This window comes from Nymphaea colorata, chromosome 1 (assembly GCF_008831285.2).
Source record: "Nymphaea colorata isolate Beijing-Zhang1983 chromosome 1, ASM883128v2, whole genome shotgun sequence".
Taxonomy (NCBI): Eukaryota; Viridiplantae; Streptophyta; class Magnoliopsida; order Nymphaeales; family Nymphaeaceae; genus Nymphaea; species Nymphaea colorata.
The window spans coordinates 791,280-805,871 of NC_045138.2; the positions used below are offsets into that span (position 1 = coordinate 791,280).

The 14,592-nt window shown below is 36.9% G+C and overlaps 1 protein-coding gene across 1 annotated transcript; it reads right to left on the reverse strand.

Annotated features, from left to right (window-relative positions):
* Nucleotides 1-1,839: 1,839 nt before the first annotated feature.
* Nucleotides 1,840-5,238, reverse strand: LOC116264274 (NAC domain-containing protein 53-like). Its single transcript, XM_031644411.2, has 6 exons — nucleotides 4,661-5,238; nucleotides 4,266-4,543; nucleotides 3,463-3,867; nucleotides 3,000-3,377; nucleotides 2,774-2,888; nucleotides 1,840-2,503 (listed from the first exon to the last, which is right to left on the reverse strand). Exons 1-6 carry the CDS (start codon nucleotides 4,815-4,817, stop codon nucleotides 2,076-2,078), a joined length of 1,761 nt encoding a protein of 586 aa, XP_031500271.1. The 5' UTR covers nucleotides 4,818-5,238; the 3' UTR covers nucleotides 1,840-2,075.
* Nucleotides 5,239-14,592: the final 9,354 nt, after the last annotated feature.

A 14,592-nucleotide genomic window follows, 5' to 3' on the forward strand; every position in this document is an offset into this window, starting at 1 on the left:
TTCATTTATGATTCAATTTACCAGATGTCGGACATTGCCGGATGGCTAAAATTTTAAGAGTTTGTTGTTAAAAATGTCATTACATTGGCAGTAGCAATGGTTTATAGTATACGCAATGACTTATGGTGACTTTAGCGATGTTGTATGATCCTTCTAGCAATGAATTTTTAAATTTGTCATCAGACAATACCGGGCACCAGCAATATTCACTTTTCATATATACATGTGTGTGTGCGTGCATATTTTTTTATTTCCCTTTTTGAATCCTGACTTTTCCATAATGAGTCTTGACATTTCAAGAAAATCTTCGATGGGGCAGCGGTAGAACCCTAAACAACTTGAACAAAATGCCTCAGCCAGGTTTACTTTTATCAGTGCCCCTTAACAATAATTAAATAGTAGTGAATTTAAACAGTAGTTTGATTTTGATTCTCATAAGCGTTATTCTGCTGGGCTATATGGACACGGCATCAAGATGAAGATGCACTAACCACATCCCAAGGAAAAAAGAGAAAAGAGAAGGCTTCAGCCTTCACTAAAACAGTGGGATGCTCCTCCGCTCACCACCCTAAAGGTTGGACATGAATCTTACTTCAAACTTGCTGGTAGTCAGCAAAAGGTGGTGCTTCTCGCCTTTCTGCCAGGTGAAGTTGCTAGTCTTTTGACCGCTCTCTTTGTTGTCCGTTAATGTTCGATAGGGAAAGCCACGGACTCGTGGGCGAGTCTTTTATGGCAAGTGAAGCTGGATCTTCCTTATGTTCAAGGAGATCCTTCGCGGTGCGCTTGAGTGAAGGTTATACCACTCTTATAAGAGGCAGTCACACACAGAAAGTTGCCGGAATTTCACCCTTTCAGCATGCCCAATATGCCACTTTTTAGGATTTCCAGGGGCTTATGGTTGGGGGAAATATTCAGAAAAGGCCAAAGTTTCTATTCTTTCCCCTGTCCTCGCGGTTCACCTCGGAGTTCAGGGCTATTTCGAGACCAAGGTAAAGAGAGACCAAGGTAAAGAGCAATACATGCATCCATTGTTTGCAATCCCATTCGCCTACAGTAAATTGCTTAGATAAGAATGAATTCAACCTTTATATAAGCAATCGGGTGTAATCAGGTCAGATGTATATCGTGTTCATTCCACAACTGCCTATGTGAAATTTGATTATATAACTGGACCTCGGTGACGACCTCACCTGAACTGGATCTCTATTACTATGGCATGTCTTAATAAAACAATTAGAAACCCAATTAGTAACAAGAAACGTCCTATTCATTTGATTAGAGAAAAACCTTATCACTTGCGCTGGAGAAGTTGACCATGTGAATAAAATCATTTGATTAGAGAAAAACCAAGAACGCACCACTGAAGAACCCCAAAAGACAATCATACAAATCAACTCATGCTCAATTATGTTCCACAAGCAGCTAAAGGCCCCACATGATCCTTTTTCACATTAGATCATAATCGGGTCAGCCAATTCAAACCTTCATGCACCAAACCACTTTCTGCTGCAAAACCACACAGGCTGGAAAACTTAAGCTCAGCTGCTTTCAAAACCTGTCTACCTCATAATTTCATGGTGTTGGTAAGGCTCAAGTCTTAAGACATCCATGAACGTGAAAAGAATGGATAAAGAGAAAACACCACGCCATCTCGAAAATTACAAAATGAAGTCCATGGATACTTGATGGGTTTATTTGACACCAACCATTCAGCACTACCATTTGATGTCATCATATTACCCGTGAGATGCCACCAAATGGCGTGCATCAAAAGAGACATTCAAACCTCTCTCCCTGTCTCTCTCAAGATCGAAGAGATGATGAACATGCACATACAAATGAAAATAGTGACTACGGTACTAGGTACTACTTTCCATAATACACTTCAATAAACATATACAGCTACATACAGCGGCAGACGACAGGTAACAAAGTATAACAGGATTTACAAAAAGGCAAAAGCAGACATCACGACCATATACTAAACGGAGACCAACCAAAAAAAGAACACCCATTTGGCCAAGGGAAGAGCTCACAAAACTGCCAAATCGGTCTGTATATGAAGATTGCTCCTTCTAAGAAAGGATCAGTTTCCAGGCACACCCGAAGATCTTGAATCCAAGGATGAAAAGCGAAACCCATATCAACAAAGAGACTGCACCAAGAAAAGCCAGAAAAGAGAACCCCCTCCATGAGTAGCCTGCCCTTACTACATTTTTCTTCCCTGTGTTGTCGTCCAGCTTCTTGCCTTTTTCCATATCGTAGCAGTGTGAGAACAGCTCCTCCATGCCAATGGAGTTCACTATTACTGCAGACAAGGCATTTACAGAACTGCAGTGCGCTGAGGAACTACCCATGGTTTTCCCTTCATTGAGAAGAAGCGGATATTCGGCAGCGGAAGCAGGACGAGCAGGAAAACAATCCAGTAAGCTCTGGAGTTTCAGAAAAGACCCCCCATTGCTACATGGATAATTAAAATTATCCCCTTTTGAATGCCCCTCACCTGGATGAAACATGGCAACGATGACAATCTAAAACGAAGAGAACATGAGGTGACATAACAGAAACAGCAGAACCTGCTCCTCTGCCTTCAGAATAAACCAGAGGTCGCAGAACACCTGACTGACTCTATACAAAGGAAGCTTATTTTGTAGCCACAGGCTTACACAAGGCTGAAGAACAGAAACCAGAAAGGGACATCAATCTCTAGAAAAAAGAAAAAGTACATATCCTCAGACTCGTGAACAACAAAGTGAAGATTATTTTACCATACCCGCTGTAACAAACGAAGATGTGCTTTCCTTTTCCGAGACCTGTTGTGTTGATGCAAATGGACCCCTATTTCCTAGATAATGTCCCTCTTCTGAGGGTATTCCAACGCTGCCAACCTGAAAGGATTATTTTGACCTAAAGCATCAGTTTCAACCTCAGAGAAAGAGAAGGAAAGGAGCCAGAGCCGACCAAAAAGGAACCATGGCATAATATGACAATGATTTTACCTCTCCCAACGGATTCATGCACAAACTGTTGATACTGGAACCAGTAGACTTATCATTGTTTGTCGGTAGAGGCATGGGCACGTTATTCTGATCAGCAAACGAACCGAGAGGGTCTTGATCAACATCAGACATGCATGAATTTTCAGGTCTTTGTAGTAGAGATGAATTCACATGCCCTGGACCTAGGATATCATTTAATTCTAGATATGTTCCCTCCAAGAAAAGTTTATCAAGCCACGGACTGCCGCTTGGGAAAACGAACTTGTCAACTGAACAAAAATCCCCTGGCTTCACCTCATTGGTTATGTCTTCCAAACCGGAATAGATATCTGAAACATCACCTGTGCCATGAGAACTTTGGACCCCATCCATCAGATTCTGCAAGCATAACCAAACTGTAAGGGACCTACTTATCTAAATTAAAAGCAAATAAACAATATAAGATCTCACGAAAAGAAATTACCATGTGATGGACCTCACTACATCCACTCCCATTTCCTTTAGAAGAAGGCTGCTCATCAAAGTGATCAGATGCAGCCAAATTCTCACCTTCAGCAGCAAGTTGTAGAAGAATTCTATCAATATCATCATACTCTAAGGGTAGATTCGCATGGGATGTAGCCGGAGTGACAGATGCATCAGAGATTAAACCCTCCAATGGGAAATCGGAAGCGTTCACTGAACAGGAATTTGGATTTTCAGCGACCTTGTTTTGGGGCAGATTACAATCATCCAATGACTGAGGAACTGTGAGATTTTCCACAAGATCGTCATTCCATTCTTCTTCTCTAAAAGGGGCACCGTATTGCTCACCATTTTTTGGTCCTGGCCCACTTTTTTCAAAGATCTTAGAAAGCACAAATGAATCCTGCAGTATAAACAGATTTAAAGTCAGCAGTTTCCTAATAAAATTCACTCGGAACTCTGAAAATGAGTAGTATTGATCCCAATTACGAACATCCACTCAGACAATGATGCATCTTGCACTATAAGCAAGAAATAATCTGTTGTTGAATGAGCTTTTAGATTTGGGGGAAAAAAAAAGAGATACAATGGTTGAACCTTTTTCGCCTCACCTATACCTATATATACCATAGACGCGCTAGAGTAGCATATCTAATTACTCTAAATTCTCTAATTTTATCTAGCCACAAAATCCTGAAGCAATAAAAATAATGAATACTCCTTCCAGAAAGAAAAAAAAATGTGAAATAATAATCAAGACTTTCAAACACAGAGAAGAACAAGATTTACAAGAGAAATTACCTGCGCAATCCCAGATTCAACCAGATTTTTATCTTCCAGTCTATATTCATGCATTACCCAGTTAGTTCTATCACCATTTGGAGCCCTTCCAACGTGGAAAACTAAAGTCTTTTTCATCCCCACAAGCTGAGAATGATTGTAGACAGGTCTGTCTTTTCCTGTGGTCTTCCAATAGCCAATTTCAGTGGCTCTGTTTGTTCTAGAACCATTTGCATATTTCCTATCTCGAGGGCAATAAAAGTACCACTCAAGATCTTTACTCTGTAGACAAGATTGCCCTGCAAAAATTGCAACGTACATCAATGAGCATGAAGTGCATCAAAAAAAGGAAAAAAAAAAAAACAACTGAGATTAACACATGATGGCATTCAATTGTGAAGGATGAAGGCTGATACCTGGAAGATCCCAAGGGGCAAACTTGTAGATGTCAAGCTCTGAAATAACATCAGGGTTAATCAGCTTCTGACAGATCTTTCTTCTCAAGTAGAAACAAACCAATTCTGCATCTGTTGGATGAAACCGGAACCCTGGAAAGAATGATAATTTTGCCATAAAGAATTAAATCAGCCCTATGATCACCGAAAGAAATGATAGTGGATGCACCGGGGTCCTGAACCAAAACCTTCCCACCTTACACACAGAAATAAGTTTAGTGGCTATAAACCCTTACACCTAAGCTATATAATCCTTCATCTTATCCGAAATTCCGGAAGGCCCATTCTTGAAATTAAGGGTGCCATGGCTGGTTTCCAACTTTTAAGCTTTTGGACGTAGTGAATTTTGTCAACCAACAGACCCAGTAAGCCCTAATAAGATCTCCCGGAGTTGAACCAATGCCAAATCCAATGCCGATATTAGCAATCCCTGCACCGCCAGTGTAAACTGCAGCAGATCGATCAACCAACAGCTACATCTCAAGGAAAGCCATTGATACTCATCCTTGGGACTTATAGACATTGACAAGCAAAAGAAGACCCTGTTCACAAGGAAAAAGGATAAAGCCTCAGACGTTGGTAACCTTCTATATTAGCAAATGTGGATGCAGCCAAATAAAGCATGAATATCACCCTCATCAAGTAGAAAAATGGTTTCCGGCAAGACCTATGGCAGCCTACCCTCAAAAGAAGAATAAAACTGCTTAAAAATCAACACTATTTGTTTAAACAATAAAACCTATAAAAACAGAACCCCCTAATATGAGTTTACAGGAACATGAACATTTTGCTAAAATCTGTCATCAGAAAAAGAGAACAACTGAAGGACAAACCCTGTAAGAAAAAGAATCAAAAGAGCACTCACTAAATGTATCGCTTAAACACCAACATCATGGACTCATATTTAATCAAAACCCAAGTAACTTTAACATGCCTAAATCAGAAAGCATAAGCTAAAAGATTTATTGATCGACAAATCAATATCTTATTTTACATAAAAATAAAGAAACAACAGTCCAGCAAAAGCAAAGAGAGAAAAAGAAACAGGAATCACATGTCTTCCAAGTCCAATCGAACCACAATGCATGACTAAAAATGAAATGAAACAAACAAAAATCCAATTTTATGAAAAGCCTGAACTCCACCCCACAAAATCACAAAATCAAAAACACCTCCAAAAATTCATCACATATCAGCAAAATTACTCAAAGCAACAACACTTATAATTGACAAATCAATCCAAAACACGAAGCCTATGACCCAACACAAAACACGATAAACAAGTTCTAAGAACTCACTCCAAAAATCCCAAAATCAACAACAGCCCACCAAAACACAGTCCAAACCTGAATTTCAAATCAGAACAAAAAAAGGAAGAAAAAGAAACAAGAAATGCAGGGACAAAGAATGAAGGGCTTCCCAGTACCTGAAGAGAACTGTGAAGAAGATGTTGAAGAAGAGAAAGACTGAGGTAGTGAATGATTACACCAGATTATAATCCTTTAACCCAGCATGTAATCCTGGAATTAGGTGGATGAGGGATTTGAATCCCCTTCCCAAATCTGGCGTGAGGTGATTGTGTGGAAAATTGATCCCATGGATTTATTTCTGGTGTTTGATGGCACCAGCTGGGGAGTTGTGGGAAAAAGGGTTTGATTGTTTGCTAACAGCATGAAACAGACCTCCATAAGTTAAATCAAGCCGGAGACTCCCCATAAATGGAAACTCTCAACTGAATACCCATCTAGGTAGACATAATGCCTGTAATGAAGAATTTAATGAAACATATTCACAAGAATGTTGCCTAAGTTTCCAAGTTTGCTACGCATGAAAGCAGCAAAAGACTTTGCAACAAAACTCCAATGCTTAAATAACAGTTTTATTGGTTTTTGTTTATACAGTTAAAATAAAACAAGATATTTAATAACATTATGCAAAAAAGAACAAACACAGGGATCTCAATAACTTTTTGCTTAATGTGGCCTGTATATACATGGCCATCTCTCATATACTGAAGAGGCGAATTTTGATGCTCATACACATGATTTCTTCAAGTTAATGAGACCCATGTAGACCCAACGAACACACATCGCCCATCTAGACCATGGAGCTGCATAGCCATGGTTTCCCCATCAATTTTACCAATACTAAAAAATATCCATCAATAATAAACAAACAATGATACAACTAATAGCAAGCACCTGTTACAAAGCATACAAGTATCGACATCAAATCAACACTTTGGAATGATGAAGAAATTTTTTTCCTAAGGCAAACAATCAGACAGACGGAACAAAAGAGAAGAGGGAAGGCGAAGTGTGCGAAATGGAAAGAGAAACTCAGGAAATCGAGTGGCCACTGGAAGCAGAAACCATTAAAAAAAAAATGAAACAGCATCTGCCTGAGCTACGCCAGATATTCATGAGTCTGCAGCACCCAAAGAAGAAACCCAAAAGAAAACCAAGCCCCCATTCGATTTATTCAGTGCCTGATTCCTACCGAACTCCAAACAGAGAGCAACATGCTCCATGGAACCATGGACGAAGAAAAAGAGAGAAAGAATGAAAGAGAAAGAGAGGCGGAAAGAACCTGGTGAAGTCTTCTTCCCTGCCGGCGAAAAGGGATGCTGCCGATGAACAGGGACGCTGCCGCTGCCGCTACCGCTACTGGTGAAGAGGGAAGCCGCCGGGAAACGCTGTCGCCTTTTCCTCTACTCTTTGTGAACAAGTAAACCCACGCAAAGGCCTCCCCTCTTCCCTCCCTTTTATACAAGAGAGAGAGAGAGAGCTTGCTGCTACGTCGTCTCGAGAGTCCTGAGTAACTTCCTCCGCAATCTTCCCCCTTCCCTCCTCTCTCTTTCTTGCTTAGATTCTCTCTAAAATTTTGAGAAATTCGAACCAAATATTACGTGGAAGCAAAAACGTCAAACCCCTGACCAGCCGTGTTCACACCTGACACTCGGGTCAAACCTAGTTCGGGTTGATTACTTGGATTTGGATTCGTGTACCGTCTGACATGACTGGCATTTCGGATCTTTATTAGAAAAAATAGTCTCCAGCCAAATCTGCCCCGGATGTTGGAAGATTGGCATCCAACCAGTCAAGCCACCCCTTAGGGTTTGACTAGGTTGTGCTTGGCTCGGAGTTGACCTACTCGCTCAGGTTCGATCAGCTCGAGCTTTTTTAAGGTTGACCTGCATTTGTGAGTCTAAACCAATCGAAAATATTATTTTAATCTTGCATTGATTCTTTTCACAAATGGAGTGTGTGTATATATTCTAATGGCAGGTGGAAGACATTTAAGGAGTCCTTTGGCAGTATAAACACTTTTTCTGTGTCTTATAAATTTATTCAAACATTGTGGTAAGTCCATTGGACACTAAACTATTATGTTATAAATCTAATTTAATTTTTAGGTAAATTCATAATATACTCACAAAGTATTCCTATTGCCAAACTATCGGTTCAGTATTAAATCCGTCAATAATTATCTTAGACATTGATCTTTTTATGATTGTAAATATTTAATTGGGAAAAAGTGATAGGCCATTTTAATCATCTTCAATTTATTTACAACTTTTTTCCTCTTTACATTTCTGTTTGTCAAATCTCTGTGAAATATCAGCTATCCATGTAAAATAAATGAAACAAATCAATGGCCAAGATTATTTACGTGCTTCATTGTATATAGGTATGGGATGTCAATGAACGGTGCAGATCTAATCAAGCTACATCTCAGCTTGGGCTCAATCTTTATGAGCCTGAGTTTGTTCCTACAAATAGGGGTGAACAACATCTTCAAACCAAGTGTATTGAGTTTGAAACTTACTTTTTAAGGTGGTTCAGAGCTTACTAAATATGAACGATTGACTGTATATGCGAGTTCAAATAAGGTAATTCATGGAAACATATAAATGTTTAGATCTAAGATGCTAACAAATCTTAAATGGTTTGGTTTGCATGATGATACAATCTATTACCAAATTTGGTATAAAAACTTATATCGACTCTGTGTTTTAGATGCATGTAGATATAGATTTTGGTTGAAATCTACATTAAATGTTTCAGAATAAAGCATTATATGAATCCATCTCTTTATCAAATCGGTGAAGCTGATGATTAATTAGATGAACCCACCAATTCACTGATTTAGTGGTAAGAAGATATTCATTCAAAAGATATATAAATGAAATTACATATCTAAATGGATTAAAATAAGGAAAAAAATGAATATAAGGTGCCACGTGACAGCACTCTTCAATTTACTAAATCTTATTTTATTTTGATGAACAGACCCGGCTGTTGAAGTTCGTATCTAAATTAGGGTGGTTCCCCAGTTCATTTGCCATGTAGGAGGAAAAAATCATCTGCATGCCCTCTTCTTCCCAATTTATCATTGTCAAACCATGAAAATCTTCTTAATTAAGGTTTATGAATCTTCATGATGGTCAGCTAACTCTGAGGGGTGTGCCGTAGCTAGTCGAGCTAGCAGGCTAGTAAGAGCTTAGTCGTCAGTTCGATTCCCATAAGCACTACTCCTTTGAACTACAAAAGTGATAGGTGTTACGCTTTAGTTGAATGGAGTAACCTTAGTTCGTCCATGTCCCGTTGCACCTCTAAACCCTAAAGCAAGGGAAAGGAGGGGGGTAGCTTCGGTCTCTCACATGGGCGATAGGGTTCCCTACAAGCATGTCAATGGGCATTAGCATAGGCACAGGATTTGGTGCCAATAAGGCATGAATTTGATGATGTTGATGGGGATGGTGGTTGTTGTTGTTGACATGCTTGTTTTGATCAAAGAATTATTCTCCAATTTTGACAACCACTCCATCAGACCAAACCAAACAGGAGTCAATTGTGACATGGTTTTCCTCCATCCCCGACAAAAAAAAATGTTAATAATTAGTAAAAATTATAATATATGGGTATGTATTTTTATTTTTAATTATACATTGAAATAATTGAAATTCTTTTTTATTAAAAAAGAAAAAGATAATGGCAATGAATCTATTTGGTGTAATTCATTCATTATTTGCAGTTCAAATGAATAACATCAACAAGAATCTTATTGATGATCATGCTTTCGCATAATTACAACATGTCAATTATGCTACGCCTCTCGAGATACTTCGGAAATTTGTGAGCAATTTCCTGGGCTATTGACGTGGAGTTATTTCATTGGATGTTTGTTTTAGGGAGACAATGAGGCTCTCCATCTAGTGAGAAACAAATTAAAAGGTGTTCTCTCAATTTGATTCGTATTTATTTAGCAACTCGTCGCTGTCAAAACAAAGCCTTCTTAATTAAGTATTGTTTGAAAAGTTCGTTTTTGCATCTATCATGTTTCATGTTGACTTTGTGAGCTACATTGTGTTTTCTCTGTGAAGGCTTTTTAAGTGAACATTATCTTCATAAATGCACGCTTTGGGTGAAGATATGATATATTTTCTTTCTTTTACTTTTTTACAGAATGAACAGCATTATATATATATGAGGTAACTCTTTTAATTGAACATTATCTTCTTTATCTTCACAGATATGTTTTATCTGTGAAGGTTTTTTAAAGACGAGGTGTCTTGATATTTAATTTTCGCGAATTATTTGTGAGGTAACTCTTTTAAGTGAACATTATCTTCGTAAATGTACGTTTTGCGAGAAGATCTGATATATTTTCTTTCTTTCATTTTTTTTACTCAATGAACGGCTCTTTTTCCTCTCTCTCTCTCTCAAGTGCCCAAATTATTTTTTTATTAAAAAAAAGATCAATACTGGTCATTGTCTTTACCTTTCTCTATTTTTTCAATTTTTTTTTATTCAACTGAATAGTAAAAAGAATACAATTCATTATCCTTTAAAGAGAGTCGAAGCTCCTATCCAACCACTCACCTCCCTCCCTCCCATTCTTTCTTTCATACCTTATGGATCCAAACCTGCATCGAGGCTTTGATTTAAGGAAGGTGCATCGCCACCTGAATGGCCCGCACCGCATCTCATATACCACCGCTCTGGACGTAGAAGTATGAAAAAAAAAGAGGGGGCGGCTTTTTATCTTCATTTTAAAATGGTGGGTCATAATTTTCTTGCTCACCCAAAGAAGATGAGGACAAGAGGGAAACGGATGGATGGCTCCAACATTTGTTTTTTTTTAATTTTCATTTTTTTTCTTTCCACTCAACAATTTTTAGATAAAATATAAAAAAAATTGAGTTGTCGCCATCTCTCCCTTTCTCAGTTGTCTCCATCTTCAATACGGGCGAGGGAAAAAATTAAGATGAGCGAGAAGATAACCCACTCACCCTGTTTAGATTATGAAGGAGCCAAAGCCTCTCCCTCTTTATCTTTTTCTATATGTCTTTTGGGTCTAAAGTTGCGTTGGGGCCTTTGTATGGCAGTGATGCATGCCGCGTCTTTGAACGGAAAAAATGTAGGAATAAGTGGAGGCACTTAATTGGACAATGACAAAAGATGAGTTTGACGTTGTAGATTGGACGATAGAGAAGGCGGATCCGTGTGGATTTTTGAAAACTAATGCTTCATTATATGCTTGCTTTGAATGGGTAAAGAAATGAATCAATTTATGAATATCTGCCCATACTTTATATGGTTTTTTTTTCTATATTCATTTCAAAAGCAATATAATGTAATCTAAATCGTTTTGATTTAATAAACATTAAAAAAAAAACTACATTGCTACTGATGGTTATTAAAGAATATGTTGTATCAGCGATCAAACGGATCATACGGTAATATACCGACATTGACTTCGAAGCTGCGAAGTAAAAACGGCTTATATTTCACATGATCTGGAAGGTTTAATCCATTGAATATTCTTTGGAAGGTGAGAGGGAAACTTCGTTTGCCATTCTATCACAAAAGAAAAAAAAAATGGCTAGTGCTTTTAATTTCATTCACATTTTCTTCGACTGTTTGTCCTTGTCATTGCCATTTGTGAAGACATTCATGAAGATTTCATCTTTTAACTTTCACGTGATTATGTTCATTTGTTATATGTAGTTATAGTTATAGTTATAGTGAATAAATGATGATTTTTGCTATTTAGAGTAACTTAGTCATTTAACTAATGTTGTTCATGTGATGCAAATGATGGTTGAAAGAAAACATGAGAGAGAGAAAAGTGAGAAAACTGATACTAGATGAGAAAATATTCATCACATTTTTTCTCCTTGTTTTTTCTTGAGTGTCCATCATGACCAATCAACTCTACTTAGATGGTAAGGTAACTTTAAAAAGCTAAAATGGTTAGTCTATATACATACCCATGACTTAGGTGTCTGGTTTTTCCAATCTCTCTCTCTCTATCTATATATATATATATATATATATATTAATGAGTGAACAATGACTCTATTAGAGTACTTAGTCATCTAACCAAAGCCGTCAAGTTAAACAGATAGATAGTTGAAAGAAAAACAATGACAAAAGGTTATAAATTAATATTAGATAACGAAAATGTTCATCACTTTTTTTTCTTAATTTTCTCTTAACCCTCCATCAATGTTAGATCCATACACATTAGATGGCTGGGTTATTATAAATGTATACTACAATCCTCTTGCCATCTATCCATTCAAATGTCTCTCCCATGGCACGTGATGCAAATTTAATGCAATGCATTGGACTACACATCAAATGGGCAGAATAATTTAATAATTTTTTTATATATATATACATATATATATATATATATATACACACATTATTTTTCATTTCCAACTATTGTTATATATATATATATATATACATTATTTTTCTTTTCCAACTATTGTTTTAAATCGATTCTATTTATATATTTATATTTTCTTAAATACATTTTCTTTTATGAATAGTTTATGGTGTTTTTGTGATAGATTTTTAATTTTTAGTCATCCCACTGCAACCTATTTCAGTTCTCAATGTATTTAGAGTACTTCAATTATATACGTTGCTGAATCATGATGAAAACTTTAAAAAATATGTGTGTAATGTTTTTCTTTTATTAAAGGTCTGAATGCCCCTCGTTTTCCTTATCCCAAAGTATTAGGCTGTGTTGAGATTTGGGTGGGGTATACTATCCCTGTCAACTAAATTGTAGTGATCCCACCATTTGAAGTTCAAATAAGTAATGCCCATGAGAATTGAACAGGCAACCTGCCTACAAACCAATCTTATAAATTGTACCTTCTATGGAATGTCACATACTTTGCAAATACCAATTTAGTAATGTTCTCCTCACAATGTGGTATGTGGTACATCATTAGATGTAAAAAAGTTAAGTGTGAGCCGTTCAATGTCAAATCCATCAATGATATAATGTTGGTCATTGATTTTTTTTTTTTGGTATTCTATGTTGTACATATTTGATTGAAAAATAATGATAAGTTGTTTTGACCATCTAGCATTAACTCACAACTTTTTTTTTCTTTTTTTTCTGAATCTCAACCATCCATAGGAAATAAATCAATGGCCAATGATTCAACAAACACTGCCGATCCACTCAAGCTAAGTACTGTGGAAACACATGGCGACAATACTTAGTATGTTGCTTTTTAATCGAAGAACATGGTTTTTTTTTTTTCTTCACTTTCTTTGGTCACATACTTTAACGTCTTCTACATATCTTGGGATGCTTGGCTTGCTAGAATTTTATAATCGGGTCAGGCCAAGTACTAGGTACCAGCTATATTATGAAGCCCAGTACCTAGTAGGCCTTAGGCCGGGCACAGCCCAATTATTATCAATCTGGTCTCGGGATCGACTATAGAGCTTGAAAATCAAACTCGATAATTGGTACAAAAAACCTTATTTTATTGGCAGAGAAAAAAGCATTATAAAGTTGAAAAATAAAAACCAAAAAGAGATATCAACCCTACCAAAAAAAAAAGGAATGATTATCTTCTGAGGCTATCAAACGCAACCTAAATGTTGTTTTGTATACCGACCGATAATCTCATTGACAACACTAGATTGGAATGATTGTGTAGTTTTATGAACATCACAATCTCCAGGTATTAATCAACTTTATGCCAACTACTCATAAGCACATAATTTGAGAGTTGAAATATAAGTACATCTAATATATTAATGGCAGCTTTTGGGCATCATGAGATCTGGATGTTATAGGGTTGAAACCCAAGACACCAAAATGGTACAGTAAAAAGTTCACAACATCTCCAAATCAAGTGTATTGACTTTGAAACTTACTTTTTAAGGTGGTTTAGAACTTACTAATGTGAACGATTGACTTTATATGCAAGTTCAAATAAGCTGATTCACGGAAACATATAAATGTTTAGATCTACGATGCTAACAAATCTTAAATGGTTTGGTTTACGTGATGATACGATCTATAACCAAATTTGGTATAAAAAAACTAGTTCAAATCTGAGTTTTAGATGCATGTAGAGATAGATTTCGATTGAAATCTACATTAAATATTTCAGAATAAGGCATTGTAAGAATCCATCTCTTTATCAAATCGGTGAAGCTGATGATTAATTAGATGAACCCATCAATTCACTGATTTAGTAGTAAGAAATATTTATTCAAAAGATATATAAATGAAGTTACATATCTAAATGGATTAAAATAAGGAAAATTTTGAATATAAGGTGCCACGTGACAGTACTCTTAAATTTACTAAATCTTATTTTATTTTGATGAACAGGCCCTAGTGATGAAGTTCGTATCTAAATTACGGTGGTTCCCCAGTTCATTTGCCATGTAGGAGGAAAAAATCATCTGCTTCTCAATTTGTCATTGTCAAACCATGAAGATCTTCTTCGATTAAGGTTTGCTTGTGAACCTTTATGGTTCGTTAGCTAACTCTGAGGGGTGTAACCCTAGCTAGTCGAGCTAGCAGGCTAGTAAGAGCCTAGCCATCAATTCGATTTCCAT

Excerpts from the sequence above, each read along its gene's own strand:
- LOC116264274 (XM_031644411.2), bottom strand. The coding sequence starts at position 4,817 with ATGGCAAAATTATCATTCTTTCCAGGGTTCCGGTTTCATCCAACAGAT. Across the intron at positions 3,868-4,265 it reads TTGAATCTGGGATTGCGCAG|GATTCATTTGTGCTTTCTAA; the intron begins GTAATTTCTCTT and ends TTTATACTGCAG. Across the intron at positions 3,378-3,462 it reads GTAGTGAGGTCCATCACATG|AATCTGATGGATGGGGTCCA; the intron begins GTAATTTCTTTT and ends TTATGCTTGCAG.